This window comes from Lycium barbarum, chromosome 10 (assembly GCF_019175385.1).
Source record: "Lycium barbarum isolate Lr01 chromosome 10, ASM1917538v2, whole genome shotgun sequence".
Lineage (NCBI taxonomy): Eukaryota > Viridiplantae > Streptophyta > Magnoliopsida > Solanales > Solanaceae > Lycium > Lycium barbarum.
Genome location: NC_083346.1, coordinates 38,855,727 through 38,870,580, shown reverse-complemented (window position 1 = coordinate 38,870,580; position 14,854 = coordinate 38,855,727). Strand labels below are relative to the sequence as shown.

General features: G+C 35.8%; 1 protein-coding gene across 1 annotated transcript; it reads left to right on the top strand.

The window, feature by feature from the left end:
• The first annotated feature begins 1,004 nt into the window (after positions 1-1,004).
• LOC132612634 (vacuolar protein sorting-associated protein 26A) lies at positions 1,005-13,587 on the top strand. The gene is made up of 12 exons (XM_060326749.1): positions 1,005-1,227; positions 2,251-2,299; positions 2,858-2,932; positions 3,898-3,972; positions 4,095-4,167; positions 5,406-5,450; positions 6,356-6,467; positions 11,644-11,710; positions 12,178-12,222; positions 12,475-12,530; positions 12,805-12,980; positions 13,070-13,587. The coding sequence occupies exons 2-12, from the start codon at positions 2,297-2,299 to the stop codon at positions 13,246-13,248; spliced, it is 906 nt and encodes a 301-aa protein (XP_060182732.1). The 5' UTR covers positions 1,005-1,227; positions 2,251-2,296; the 3' UTR covers positions 13,249-13,587.
• Positions 13,588-14,854: the final 1,267 nt, after the last annotated feature.

Below are 14,854 nucleotides of genomic sequence, written 5' to 3'. Positions count from 1 at the left end.
TAATTCCGCAATTCATTTCTGTTTAGGGACTTAGCCATATTTGGGGATTTTGGGTCGTGATAGACCCTCATCATCTTCGGGGACCTCACATCTCGTCCGCAAACTCTGAGCCTAAGCCCAATCCTCGCTATTGCAGTCTCTGACTTCGCTATTACGGAAGCCACCGACTGACATCTCTCTCGCATTCACGGATAATCCAAACCTTTACAGACTTCGCCATCACAACCAAGCCACTGTGATCTGCGCCAGACACGAATTATTTTTGAGTAAAAAATTGACCCAAACTCTATCTGAACCTCTCGGAACTCAACCCTAACAAAAACAATAAGTTATAAATAATAATAATATTCATTTATAGACAAATGAGGGATTGAGTTGTTACATCAATGTATTGCATATGCATAAATACATGTATAAATTATGCAATTAAGCAAACATCATATAAATGGATAACATCGATAGAAAACTCGACATGTTTCATAACTGAACTTGCAAATTAGATATACGTTTGTCCCCATATAGACATGTCTACCAAACATCTTCTTAAAGCTTTCATGTTGTTTCACAATCATTTAATATGTAATTGAGTTAACACGTGTAGTTAGCGGTAAAGTCACTCAATTGAAATATTGCAAGGATACATTTGAATGTTTTCTGTTATAATTTATCGATAAAATATAGGAATTTTAAAAATAAAACAACAAAAAATATTACGCCAGGTAGCCATATTTCACTTTATACAATATTTTACAACATTACACTTGGAGAAAGTATTATACATAATGCATCAATCTTGTATATAAAAGGTGTTTATATATAAATATGGGCTAAATCAGGTAACAAATTCAAAATATGGGCTACGTGACGTAAATATTTCGCATACTTTTCCCTAACATGTATTTATAGGCGAAATACATACATGACCCTTTTAAATTATCCATAAAATCAAATAGATACATTAACTTTGTCAATGACTACATAGAGAACCTTTTATGTCTCCTTCTAATCAAGCACCAAATTTGATCTAGCCAAATACTTACTAGTTAATTAGTAGTGTAGTTGGTTTTCCCCTTTTTTTTTTTTTTACCCATTTCCCTTTCTTCAGTGTTCGGTTGCATATTTGTATTTTTGTTGAACACCCCCATTGTTGGCTACTTTTAACACATTCCATCTCGACCACTGTGCGTACTTGCTCCTCTCTCCTCCCGCGATCTCTTCATCCATTTTGTAAGCTCTCTTCTAATTTTCTAATTTGATCACTCAAAACCCTAATTCATTTTTCCTATGATTTTAGTGTATAATGCCAATTTACGAATTGGGTTTCAATTATGCTGTTTAACTGGTTTTAATTCTATGTGTTTGCTCTTACAATGGCTCCAGTCTGATTTTTCGTTGTTCTCTGTGATTTTACAAGTTTATTTGCATTCTAATTCTCTATTGACTTAAGCTAGGAGATGTTGGATCATATATTGAAATTTTATCTTCAAATATCTGTTTGGCCATGAGATTTGATTGAACAGATATCTGGCTCAGACCATTTTTTGGGGAAAATTTCACTTTCATTCATCAAAACTTCAAATTTTATGCATGTCCAAACACAACTTCAAAAAGTCAAATTTTCAAGTTTCAAATTCCTTTGGCCAAACGTGAGCTTAATCTGCCTTTGGATCTTATTGACTAATTCTCCTAAGATTTAGCAGAAAAATAATAAAGAGAAAAGAAGGTCTAAAAGTGAGATCTTTATGGTCACATTGTGTGTTTTCAGTGAAAGACGTAAATGCATTCAGGTTACCCAATAATTGATTTCATTATCTTAGTTGGCGTTTGGCCATAGAAACCAAATATTTTTCACTTTATTTGGAATTTTTGAAGTTGGAGTTGTGTTTGGTTATAGTTTTGGCAAACAATATTTGGTTGTTCGGATGTACTCGAAAGGAAAAAAGTGAAAACAAGGTTTTAGGTGTTTTCCAAATTCCAAATACTACTTCAAGTTGTATTTGGAATTTTCATGCCCAAATGCTGATTTTCAATTAAAGTGAAAAAGAAAATTTCCGGATAAAAGTGAATAATTCTCATTGCCAAACGGGTCCTTAATTTTTTATCTGATTTAAAATGTCCCTTCAACTACAAATATGTCTATCTATGAATCGTTTATTTAATGCTGGTGTGTTTGATAGTTGTTATATGTAGAAATTTCTTAGAATGACGTGTGTGTTTCTTAGGACTAATCTTGAACAATGTCATTTGCAGGTTCTTCTAAGATAGGATTTTGGTCCACTATTCAGTTCTTTATAGCATGGTAAAGTTTCACCAATTGCTTATTGTTATTGCGCATATGTTTTTTATGCTACCACATAGCTCTGTGTGTGTGTGTGTGTGTGAGATCGAGTACTCGACGAAAATAAAATAACTGCCAATTTTGTGTACATAACAGGTATACACTATACAATCAAATCTATTTTTTTTTTTTTTGAATTGCTATTCTAATTGAGGGGTAGGTGTTTGTTGTTGAGAACTCCAAAACTGAAAAGGAATTTGAACTTTTTTTGGTATGGAATCATAGTCTATATAATAAGAATTATGATTTAAGTGTGTGTGTGTGTGTGATTGTACAATCAGACACACATACACACACAAAAAAGACACAGATATGCATGTATAATTACCTATGTGTGATGAGTAATTGGCCTTCAATTTCAACATCAGCTAGGCTATCTCATGTATATGAGGTATATGCCCCGCATGCGTATTTGTGGTTCAGCTTATTCTGTATGCAGTCTAAATGCTTAAAATACCAACTTTTAAGACATATGCCATGATTACTGCTCTTTAAAATGATTGGGCATCCTTCTTGCAGAATTATATAATTGGAGCGTTCAAGCCAGCATGCAACATCTCAATCACATTCGGTGATGGAAAATCCCGCAAACAGGTACGTTATCAGTGTCTTGTTTCTCAGTATTAGCATTTTTCATGTTTATAACACTTGTCGATGAAGATGATGCCCCTTGCCGTACGTTGATGAAATAATCTACACTTACGTGTAGCAACTTCAGCTCATGAATGTGCTTATTATTTTTGTCATTTTCATTGCATTACCTGATCAGGAGCTTTAGTCATGTTAGTTGGAACACTTTTGTCTTCAGTGATGTAAGACAGCCAGTAAGCAGAAGTTGCTCAATATAAACTTCACAACCTGGATGGGAAAAAGTAGCTGAGAAACTATATCTTCCCCCTCCCCCCCCCCCCCCCCCCCCCCCAAACAGCTAATTGGTCTCTTTCCCTGATATTAAATTCATCAATTATGGATCAAAGCTCAACCTCGTTGCTTGCTGTCTATGAAATCTCATTTTAATCTACTTTGGTACACTATTTTTATATGACAAACCTATCTCGCCCCCTCCCCTCACCTCCCCCTAAAAAAAAAAAAACTATTTTTGCATGACAGATAATGTAATTATCAGAAAATAAGGACATGATATTTCCTGTTTAAAGATATTCAAAAATCATCAAACCATAAAGCCAGTTTATCTTTGTGCCTAAAGAGAAAAGGTGACAGGAGAAACTGTATTATGTTTATGTGATGAAGAATATAACTTATTTAGAAATTTAAAGTTAAGGAATTTAATAGAGTTATCAATAGGTCCAGATCAGACGGATGCTGTAATTATGTGTCTAATTAGTGTAAAGCAGATGTACTGTGAAACAAGACGTGTTGCCCTAAAATGTGCATGTAAATAGATGCAGCCTATCTCACTTATCCGGGAAAATAAAAACTAAGAATTGAAAAGAAAAAAATAGGTGCAACCTATCTCAACTGAAGAAGTCTCATAACAAAACTGGAGACTTGTTGACTCTACAAGTTGACTGTTTGCTTGCTGTTCTATTTTCTGTTAGGTCCCCTTGAAGAAGGAAAATGGTCAAACTGTTATGGTCCCACTCTTCCAAAGTCAAGAAAACATTGCTGGAAAGGTATTATTCATGTAGCATACTTAACTTATGATTCTTAAATACTCTTCTATTTGTTACTTGTAGAAAAGTATCTGTTTATTTCATCACCTTTCCTTGAGAATATAGTTTCATTATGACTTCAGATTTCTGTAGAACCAGTATCAGGAAAGAAGGTTGAACATAATGGGATCAAAGTTGAGCTTCTTGGTCAGATAGGTGAGCTTTAACTGGTGACAATCTTTAACAACTTTTTGTCCCCATGCGATTTGCAGTCTCGTGTCCTTCTCGAATCAAGTGTACAGATTGCGAATGGAGTTAAATTGATCTTTTTTAATTTGAGCTTTTTCACGTGTCAATATACCCAATACTTTCCATGATCTGCTTTCTATTTTTTCTTTCTTTTCCTTCGTTGAGGTGTGCAAGGTGGGTTGGACTAAAGTAACCACTTTGCGTAACTGGCAATTAAGTAAAGGTTACGGTGAAAATCTGTTTATCTGTTACCAGTGTTATCAAAAGTGAAAAGCGCAAAAAAGCTCTAAGGTCTGTTGGGGCTTTAAGCGCAAATAAAGCACGGGCTTTAATGAAAAAAAGGTGCAAATGGAGAAAAAAATGCAAATATATTTAGTCCAAGACTAATAATTATAAGAACGAATAACGAATACATAGACAAAGATATTGAAAAAAAAAATACGATAAAGTGAAATATCAATTGTTTAGTGTAGCCTATTCAGGAAACGCTCATTGGCTAGGAAAAGTATGTCTTAGAGCCTTTATGACCACACTAAAGTGGACATTAAGCAAGGCGAAGCAATCAACATGTTCTAAGCCTCGCTTTAGGGCTTAAGCGCTCCTTTGACAACACTGTCTGTTACATAGGAAGCATGCTGCTTGCAATAAACTTGAGAAATGACTGCAGTTATCAGTCCGTAGCATATATCTTCATATTCAGTTATCCTATGTATTTCAATAAATAAGCCTGACCTTTTCCTCTCCTTTTACCCTTGCCACATCATTCATGGTTATAATGTTTCATTATGTGTGAGGAACCAGCTGCTTGACTTTCAAAAAAGGAAGAACTAGCTTTCCATTTTGTAGGTTTGATTTTGATACAACTATTTAGTTCAGATAAATGTTTGGTTGCTGGTATAGTTTTTCTGTGTGTATTCTTTAACGGCTAAATTGCATTCAACAATTTGAACATCTGCTTGACTTATCCAAAAAGGAAAGCAAGCTTTCCTCCTTGCAGCTTCTCTCTTGTACGTTCATGTTTGCTTTGCGATAAGTTTTTTAGTTCAGATAAATTTGTAGTTATTTGCTGTATAATTGTTTCATTTGTGGTCCTTATCTGGCTATGTAGCAATCTACTTATTGCGCATCTCTGGTTATCTAACTTTTTTTCCCCGATATTCCTGCTGTGGAGAAATAATTCATGTTGCAATCTTTTTCTTGTCCAGAAATGTACTTTGACAGGGGAAACTTTTACGACTTCACCTCCCTTGGTAAGTATTTCATAGATGATGCAAGTGAAAGTGGAAGAGAGAAGTTTATTCCTTAGCTGGGTGAAAACATGCTATGTTGGTTTTGTTGTTTAGATTCGACTGTTGCTTCTGACTTTATGAGCTACTGTCAAGTCAGATTATGTTAAGTTTTTAGAGTATAGGGGTATTCTAGTACGTTGATTTTGCTGTGAGTTTCCCATATTTCCTGACCTAGACGAGTAGTCTAATGTTTCGCTTTTGTTCTGACTTTACTTGTATTAGAAGTTGATTCATAAGCTTTAGACCAAATTTTATTTATCATTAATTTTAGCTGGACTTCTAAATTTTGCAGCTTCTCAATATTTTAGTTGCTTCATGGTCAAAAATATAGAATTAGGAATAATTTCTATTATTTTTGTATAGCCTTTATTGTTCTTAGGTGCATTATGCAGCATCCCTTTAGTGTTTTTTCCTAGGAAATTTAGTTGAGTTGCTAGACTCTCCTTCCCCTATTTTGTCTACTGCTGTTCTACTACCCCCATCACAGCATTGTAGTGGTGCCAGGCAGCCCTGTTCATTCTTTTGCTTGAACCTTTCACTTTGCTCTATTTATCCATGGTCCTGAGATACATCTTTCCTGTCAACCTAGCTGCAGAACATTAACCTTTTAACTTGTGCTACTTGTACTCGTCTTTGCTGTACTGCAATAAGTTAGGCATTTTCAGTTTGAGCTGTTGTCTAGTGGGTATGCAAATTTGTTATTAGTGGGTATGCTATTTAGGTGTTATAATTTATTTGATATAAAATAGTCAGGTCTACTGCTTTGACATCCATTTAGAGCTCTCAAACTTTTCTTATACTTCTTTGTTACTGGTCTTCTTTCCTTGTATTACTTCGTTTACTCCATTTAATATTTCTCTTTGCAGTCAGAGAACTGGATGTTCCTGGTGAAATTTATGAAAGGAAAACATATCCTTTTGAGTTTTCAACTGTTGAAATGCCCTATGAAACATATAATGGGGTTAATGTTCGACTAAGGTAAGTTTTTTTTGTTTGGAACCTTGCAGCATATATATGATACTTCTATATATAATGTTTCTTCCTTGCTTTGTCTCGATGAAGTGACTTTATAATTGTTTGTTTCCTCCATGAAAATTTATATTTATTACTGTATATAGATTTGAATCTAGACTAGTGATGATTCCTACTAGGTTGAGCATCATTATTTCCTGTTTATTTTCCCCAGTTTTCCGTTTTGGATTAAATTTTATGAGAATTATCAATTAATGGAAGCTACATTTATTGGTATCAAAACAGGTTGCAGTGTTTTTCAGATATCCAAAGTTGCATTTTCTGTCTTGCTATTATATAAGAAGAGTGTTGACTTGTTGGATGATCTCTGGAGATATTAATCATAATTCGTAATGTAGAAGGATTTTTTCTCAAAAAAACAAAAAAACAAAAAAAAAGAAAAGAAAAGAAAAATCATAACGTAAAAGGAACATAAAAGGAAAGTTGATGACTAGCTGATTGCCTATTCTTTCCCAGAGAAATTATGATCTGTCTGGATCATGGATGGCTTTGCTTATGCAAGTTGCCATAGAATGCTGAGAGGTGATATGAAGTCGAAGCATGAATTTATTTTCAGAAGGAAAGCTTGTTGTATTTCTTTGTAAAAAAATAAATGCATAGAAAATCTTGTTGTATTGTGTTTGACAGGACAGATACAAGCAAATAAATGTGAACATTGTCATCCCCTCCCTTAACCCTTCAAATTGCAACTTTTGAAGTATTCCCTAAAGCTAAATGTGATAACCGGACAAAAATTTCCTCATTAATTTGTCCAAAAAAAAAAAAAAAGTCTAGAGCCAATTAATGAATCAGAATATTAGGGGATGACCATCTTACTATTGCGATAATGCATATGACCACTAAAGTAAAGGTATTAAATACAAAAGAGAAAAGCACTCCAACTTTGGTTTATTTAAATTTCCATTTCTTCCTCTCCTTTATCACCAATCTTTCTCCAACTTATAAGTTTGAGCCACCCTTTTGTGTCCCTTGCCCTTGGTCATGATTTCACTCTTATACAAACCAACTCTGCTTCTTTCTCTACCCCCTATTTTTGGGGATAGTTAAAGAGTAAAATTTATTGTCAAGAACAGCACTAAGTTGGTACTAGAAGTGTGCAAAAGTTCTTCTGGACTAACTCATTTAGGCAGGTAAGGAGTCTACGAAGTCCAATCCATTTTCAAATTCACTTACAAAAGTCCTACTCCCAGGAGTTCAAATTTTGTAGACATCTTAAATTATACAAAAAATAAGGATAAAGCTCTATTCTCAGAACATTATTGCTTCTTTCTATGCAGTGTGACCAACTTTTGATATCTGATTTTTTAGTATAATTCCATTTTCTATGCTGTAGGGAGTTTTTTTTGCCTGCGACATCCTTTTCTCCATGCAACAATAATAACTATGCCTCAATATCAAGCTAGCTGGGGTTGGCCTGGTGGTAATTGGCTTGAGCCTTGGGGTGCTCCCTTTCAAGGTCTCAAGTTCGAAACCCATTGGGTGCAAATAATTTCTGAGGGCCATCGGACTGGGGTAAAACCCTGAATTACCTGTTGTGCACTTGCGGGAAACTCCTTGCCGAGGGCCTGTGCACCCCCGAGATTAGTCGGGGCTCAAAGAGACCCGGACACCCGGTGCTTAATCAAAAAAAAAATTAAAAAATATCAAGCTAGCTGGGTTTCCTTTCACTATGAACTTACTAATTTATATTGGCAATTCTTTTCCTACACCAAAAGAGATATTGACAATTCTTTCCTCCCATGTTTTCACCCATTTCTGGTATCATTACCAAAGTCTCTTTTGACCATATGATTCTGACAATTCGCTTGTATATGTTGAAATTTGGAAGATATAGTATAAACAGGTCTGATCATTCTTCTTCTATCTTCTACATCTGATACAATATTAAAATCTCGCATATCTCAGTTAGGCTTCTCCGGCTTCTCCCATCAATGGATATTCTGCTTCCTTAATATTAGTTGATACAGTTCACTGGCCGGTAGAAGGACCGTTGCTTTCCATGTTGAAGAATGCAGATAATAGAGAGACTTTGAGATTGAACTTACATTTCTCTTCCATATACTTGCTTAAGTTACGCTGTAAACCAGATCACTGCGAACAAGCAGACCAGAAGAAATGGATTTTAGCTGGGAACAAACGTAGCGGCTAGGTCTTAAATGACTAAAATCGAACGGAACTCACATATGTACCAATACTTGATTTGAGGGATGAGAGAAGATCTTGAGTGAAAGGACCAAAAGTGATCGGAGTCCGTAGATTAAGCATCAATGAGTCTTGCAAGCCCAAGTTCTAGTGAGAAGTCAGCGCTTCTCTCTCTCACAAGCGAATTTTACTTTTTCAAGATTTCCCAATTCTTTATTTCTGCTTATTTGTTATTCCCTATATATCCGTAGATAATAACTAGAACCGAGTAACTCAGCCATGAAAGTATTGGCTCTTCAGCGACTCTTCAATACACCAGTCTTTCAATAGTAGTATCCGTTTGCCGTGATGTAGCTACCTTTGATATTCGAGGTTTTCCTAATTCTGCAGCCATTATCTTGTTGTCCAAGCACTCCGAAAACCCAATTGCAACCCATGCCTAGGATTCACTCTGATCTAGCCGCTGGATCCATCTAGTCCATATGAGCGCTTTTCTTGTTCAGCTCAAATCTTCCTTCAGAATTTCCCTGGCAGATGGATAGTCTTTGAAAAGATATTGATGCAATTTCCAGAGGAACGCTTGATGTGAGTGAGTGTAGCGTGCATAGTGGGATCTCTAGAATAATATATATGGAGTTAGGTATTATGTAATGACTTAGTCTCTAGAAAGTCAGTCATGCTATATACTCCCTCCGTCCCAATTTATGTAAGGGTATTTGACTGGGCACCAAGTTAAGTGTAAAAAGAAAAACTTTTGAAACTTTTGGCCTAAAACAAGTCATAGATATTTCTATGGCTATAAATCATCTTATTAAGGGAAAAATGGTATGTTTAAAGTTAGATTTTTCTAAATATGGAAAGATATCATTCTTTCTAAGACTAACTAAAAAGAAAAGAGTCACATAATTTGGGGCAGAGGGAGTAATAAGGACCGGCGATAGAAGCTCACATTAAAGGTCCCTGTCTTTACCCAATGGATGTATCTTTCCAGAGATCTACTGAAGATTGGGATTAGGATGACATGGAGCACCTTCTTCTGAAAGCTTATAGTACTGACATCGCGGAAGTAGTGATAGGATGGCATGAAAGGACATGCGATGAGATCTTGGTATGTTCTTCGGAGGACAAAGGTGTTACCAAAATATTATGGAATGATATGGAAAACAAAGTCCCAAAATGTTACTTTCTTTGCATGGGCTGTTCTCACTGGTTAAAGTTCAAGGAAAAGGGATGCGTGATAGTGAGTAGGTGTTGTATGTACAATAAACATGGAGAGGATAAAGCACCCAAACTAGGTAGACCAAATCCTGTGCGGTTCCCACACCGTCACCCGAATCGTGTCGGATCGACATCGGTTGCAACAAGGATTTCAAAGGATCTAAGCAATATAGGTTGCATAAAAATTATTGTATAGTGTATATTTAAAATGTTTTTATTCTTTTAACAAAATAAATTATTGGCTACTACATGATGGGTTGTTTTTGTTATAATCCATGTATTGCTCATCCAAACATTCTTATTTCACATTTTGTCCCACATAAAATAATACATAGATTCCCGCATAAATTGTATAGTTATTAGTTATGCGGAAAAGAAAAAGTGGAATCAAACATTGTATAACATAATGTGTAATTTATATGTCAAAAGCAAAACTGAAATCGAACTTTGTATTAACAATATAAAATTTTATGTGGAGTATATTTGCTCTACTATTCCGACCAAACATCACCAGATCACACAAGGGGCTTACCCTGAATTTTGGGTAAATAAAGGTGTTGTGTAGGACTGTAGGTCCATAGATAATGGTTTATTTGCAAATTGAACGGTGTTGCTAGCAACACATGACGATATGGGGTGTTAACTATTTCTGCAAATATGGTTGCCTAATTGATGAAAGGAAGAAAAAGAAATAGTTGAATGAAGATGGGAATGAAAATTAGAGATGATAGAGTGAAGTAAGAAGGAAAAGAAGGAGAGGAGCTATGTAACATTTTTCTTATGCCTTGCATCCAAGGGTGCCACCAAGTGGTCAATGTAGTGGGAGGAGAACTATGAGGTCTCAGGTTCAAATTTCAGCAGAGGCAAAAAACACTAGGTGATTTCTTCACATTGCCTACGCCTTGGTGGGCAGAACTACCTGGTACCTTGCTGGTGGGAGGTAGCAGGTAATTGGTGGATTTATTCTAGGCGTGCGCAAGTTGGCATGGACACCACCATCGTCAGGGGAAAAAAAAATAACTTTCTACGCTTTAAATGGGAGTGTAAGAGTAAGAGACTTTTGATTTTGAGGTGTATTTTGCATCATTCTTATGAGTAAGCTCGTTTTATCAGAATTTCTTTTGGCTTAGGAGTCTTTTTCCTCATATTCACCTAAAATTGGATGCTTTGAGTTGTTAGTAAATGTCTATCCTAGGCATATGAGAATGTTTGGACTTTGAACATTGACTGAACTTCTCAGAGTGTATTTTAAACCTGTTCTTTCAGTATTGATCTTCATTTTCTTGTTCCCTCAGCTTACCCTTTTTCTTTACATGGAAAATCAAGAAAGTTTGGTTTCGTCACCAATAAAGATAGAGCTACTTTAGTACCTCAAATGTGTGAAATTGAGGCAGTTTACTGAAAAAACTCTTATTAGCAAGAAGAATATGAAGTGACAGTTACATAACCAGAAAGAGAAAAATGGGTTATCATTCTATATCAATTTATTGAGGTCTTGAAAGGGGTGATGTAAATTTTTAAGAGCTGAATGGAAGATAGGACTAACATATAGGGAGGTACTCCAAAATTTAGTCATGGTGAGTTGAATCAAAGAATGGCATTCTATTTGTGTAGTGTACATGTGCCCATTAAGTTTTCGAATTTGCTGTTCCTGGTATTCCATGCTTGCATATTCTGGCTAAAATGTTTGTCTTCTCAGCAACTTGATAGATCTTATTTCAGATTAATGACAATAATTTTCTGTATTTTGTGTTGGCTTTAGGTATATCCTTAAAATTACTATCAGCCGTGGTTATGCTGGTAGCATAGTTGAATATCAAGACTTCGTGGTAACATTCTCTTTCTTCCTTTTTTATTTTGCCACCTTAAATAGTCGACAACCTTATGATGTCCTAATGACATATGTTTCCGTCTTTCCATTTGTGGAATTTTTGGAGTTACTAAATCAATCTTGTGTTCTTGGTATCTTTATCAAACATTCACATCCTCTTAATAGCCTAACCTCACCACTCATTTGGTGTAGCACAAAATTTGATCATCTAGTCTAGTAGCCTTTACCTCTTTCCTTTGAATAATTAAGGCATTCTGAATTCATCACAAAGAAATAAGGAGTCTAGGGCATTTTGGTGGAAGCACCAAAAAGAAGAAAATAAGTTTGGGGGAAGGGGCAGGGTTGGATATCAGATGATACTTTCTGCATTTCAATTTTTTTTTTTCTAGTTAGTTTACAACTTGAACCTGTTTCATACAGATATTGAGTATTTGCTGAGTTATTTGTCTGTCTTCTTTGAATCAGGTGCGCAACTATACCCCGCCTCCATCAATTAACAATAGTATTAAGGTAATATTCCTTTTCAGTGTTTTCTGCATTTACATATAGCATTGTCACTGACACATGAAAAGGAAAGTAATTTAAACAGCTTGCTGGGTTGGGTGTAAACGACTCAAAAGTCTGACTAATGGGCTTGGTACTAGTAAATGGCTGACATGGTGATTGTATTGAGACATTTAGATCTGAGGATGACAATAGTTATCAGAGAGGAGAATTGCACTGCTAAGGGTGCTGATCGGTTTCTATTGGTTAAACTTGCAGATGGAAGTCGGAATTGAAGATTGCCTCCATATTGAGTTTGAGTACAACAAAAGCAAGTGAGTAAACTGTTAAAAGTAGTTTGTGTTTGGATTTTTACACTATTCACTGTCTCAATTATTACAATGTTGCCATCTTTACTTAAGAGCACTAACTCCGTTTTAGATGTTTCACTTTAGCACGAGGGGAACTGCTTTTGTTTAGTTAGTGTATGCTTATGTGCGCTCTGTTCCTGAAAGCAAACATTTTCTGTATATGTTGGTTTTTTTTTTAATGCATGGAAGCATCTATTGATCAGAAATGCCTCTTCTAATGTGCATTATAATATAACAGGTATCATCTGAAAGATGTTATCATAGGAAAAATATATTTTCTCCTTGTAAGAATTAAGATAAAGAACATGGATCTTGAGATTAGACGCCGAGAATCAACAGGTTCTGGGGCAAATACCCATGTTGAAACGGAGACGCTGGCCAAGTTTGAGTTGATGGATGGTGCTCCAGTCAGAGGTATACTCTGTCATCTTTTAGTAGTCGAGCAGTCATCTTCTTCGTTGACTTGTGGTTATGTATTGTTGATATTTGTGCTCGGTTGACAGGCGAATCAATACCTATTAGACTATTCCTTAGTCCGTATGAACTGACACCAACATATCGCAATATCAACAACAAATTTAGTGTGAAATACTATTTGAATCTTGTTCTTGTTGATGAAGAGGACCGTCGGTACTTCAAACAGCAAGAGATCACGATGTTCCGCCTGGCAGAAACTTCCTGAATAAATGAAGAGATGTTGATACTTGAGAATCGCTTACTGCCTTGCTACTCTGCATCTATCTTTGTAGTCTGATATTTCTTTATCCGACTGAGATGGCTGGTTCCCAAAGGTGGTAGAATGACTTTTTATTGGTAGATTGCAACATCTGGGAGAACTTACTTGAAATTTGTATAGAGTAGGCAATTGTGTACATGAATATTGGAGTGGGAATCTCTAGTTGATGTTTTGGAAGACACTGGGAAGAGACGAGGGATTAAGTTAAACCGCAATAAAGAACCCGTTTTAGCTTGTACTTTTTGATGAATTGGATATTTAATCTTGATTGCTACCTTTGTTGTTGCTCTAAGGTCTTACTTTATTCTTGCTGCTTTTCTCCAACAATGACATGATTGACTTCATGTTGTTTCTTTACTTCTATTTTGTTTTTGGTTTTCCATTCTCTTTCAGTTGCTTTTGCTACTTGGTCCTTTTCTGGCTTCTAAGATGTTTTGTTAGGGAACCTTGTGCATCGCGAGTACCGTTCAGTTGATTTTATATTTTGTGATTTCAACGTGTGATTTAGTTTCTGTTCTCCAGCTGCTACTAGCCAGCTATGGATGCCTTTAGTATTTTCGGATCTATGTGCTCCTTGCAAAATTAGTTATGCTATTCCCATATTGTGTAAGAGGAACTAATTTCTTATATATTTTAACTTGCTCGAGATTGAGGCGGAGTTGTATTTGCAGATTACAAAACAATCATGCTCCCAGTCCTTGGGCATCCTGGTAGTTTTGGTAACTGGCTATGTTCAATGTGTAAATATTCAATGTTTTTCTAGAAGATCATGACCATGTTGTTAAACGTCCACCTACCCCAATGATTTTACAAAATACTTCGAATCAATGAAATTTGTCTCTGAAGACCTAAATTCTCTTGAAAATAAGGTCGAGGGACTGAACCCAACTTGCTCTTGATAATTTTTTTTTAAAAAAGACCTTGCTTGATTCTAAACATTTTTTTTGCGCGGGTTATCCCTCTTTTGGGGTGGTCTTTAATATTTGCCCTTCGCTTAACATCCAGAGGTCCCGAGTTCAAACTCAGGCTTAGTAAAAAAAAATAAAAAATCGCAAGGCATAAGTTGGGAGTCGCAAAGCAGAAGTTGAGATTCGCAAGGTATAAGTAGGGGTCCAAATTACGCCTTAAGGCAGAAGTTTGACCCTAACTTTACCCAAAATTAGGCCTTAAGGCAAACTTCTGCTTTAAGGCCTAGCTAATTTTGTACAGGTTTGCAAAATTACAGCAATTTTTTTTTTTTTTGCCTTAAGGCAAAGTTTGAAACCCAACTTATGCCTATGTCCTGCGAATCCCAATTTATGCCTTGCGATTTTTTGTTAATTTTTTACTGAGCTGGGGTTCGAACCCGAAACCAAGGGGCTTTTAGCGAAGGGCAAAAATTAAAGACCACTAATTTGAGGGGCAAAAATTAAAGACAACCCCAACAAAGGGTAATCTTGCAAATTGTCCGATTCTAAACTCCTTCGCAAAGGAACTCGACTTTTGACGGGCCAGCCCTTTCTTATGCGCTGCTTTACTCTCCTGAAAATTTCCCGGATCTCTTTGTGGCCTA

What these genes read in the sequence shown, in the direction of transcription:
- LOC132612634 (XM_060326749.1), top strand. An exon ending in TTGAATATCAAGACTTCGTG is followed by an intron (nt 11,711 to 12,177) that starts GTAACATTCTCT and finishes TCTTTGAATCAG; the next exon opens with GTGCGCAACTATACCCCGCC. An exon ending in TTTGAGTACAACAAAAGCAA is followed by an intron (nt 12,531 to 12,804) that starts GTGAGTAAACTG and finishes ATAATATAACAG; the next exon opens with GTATCATCTGAAAGATGTTA.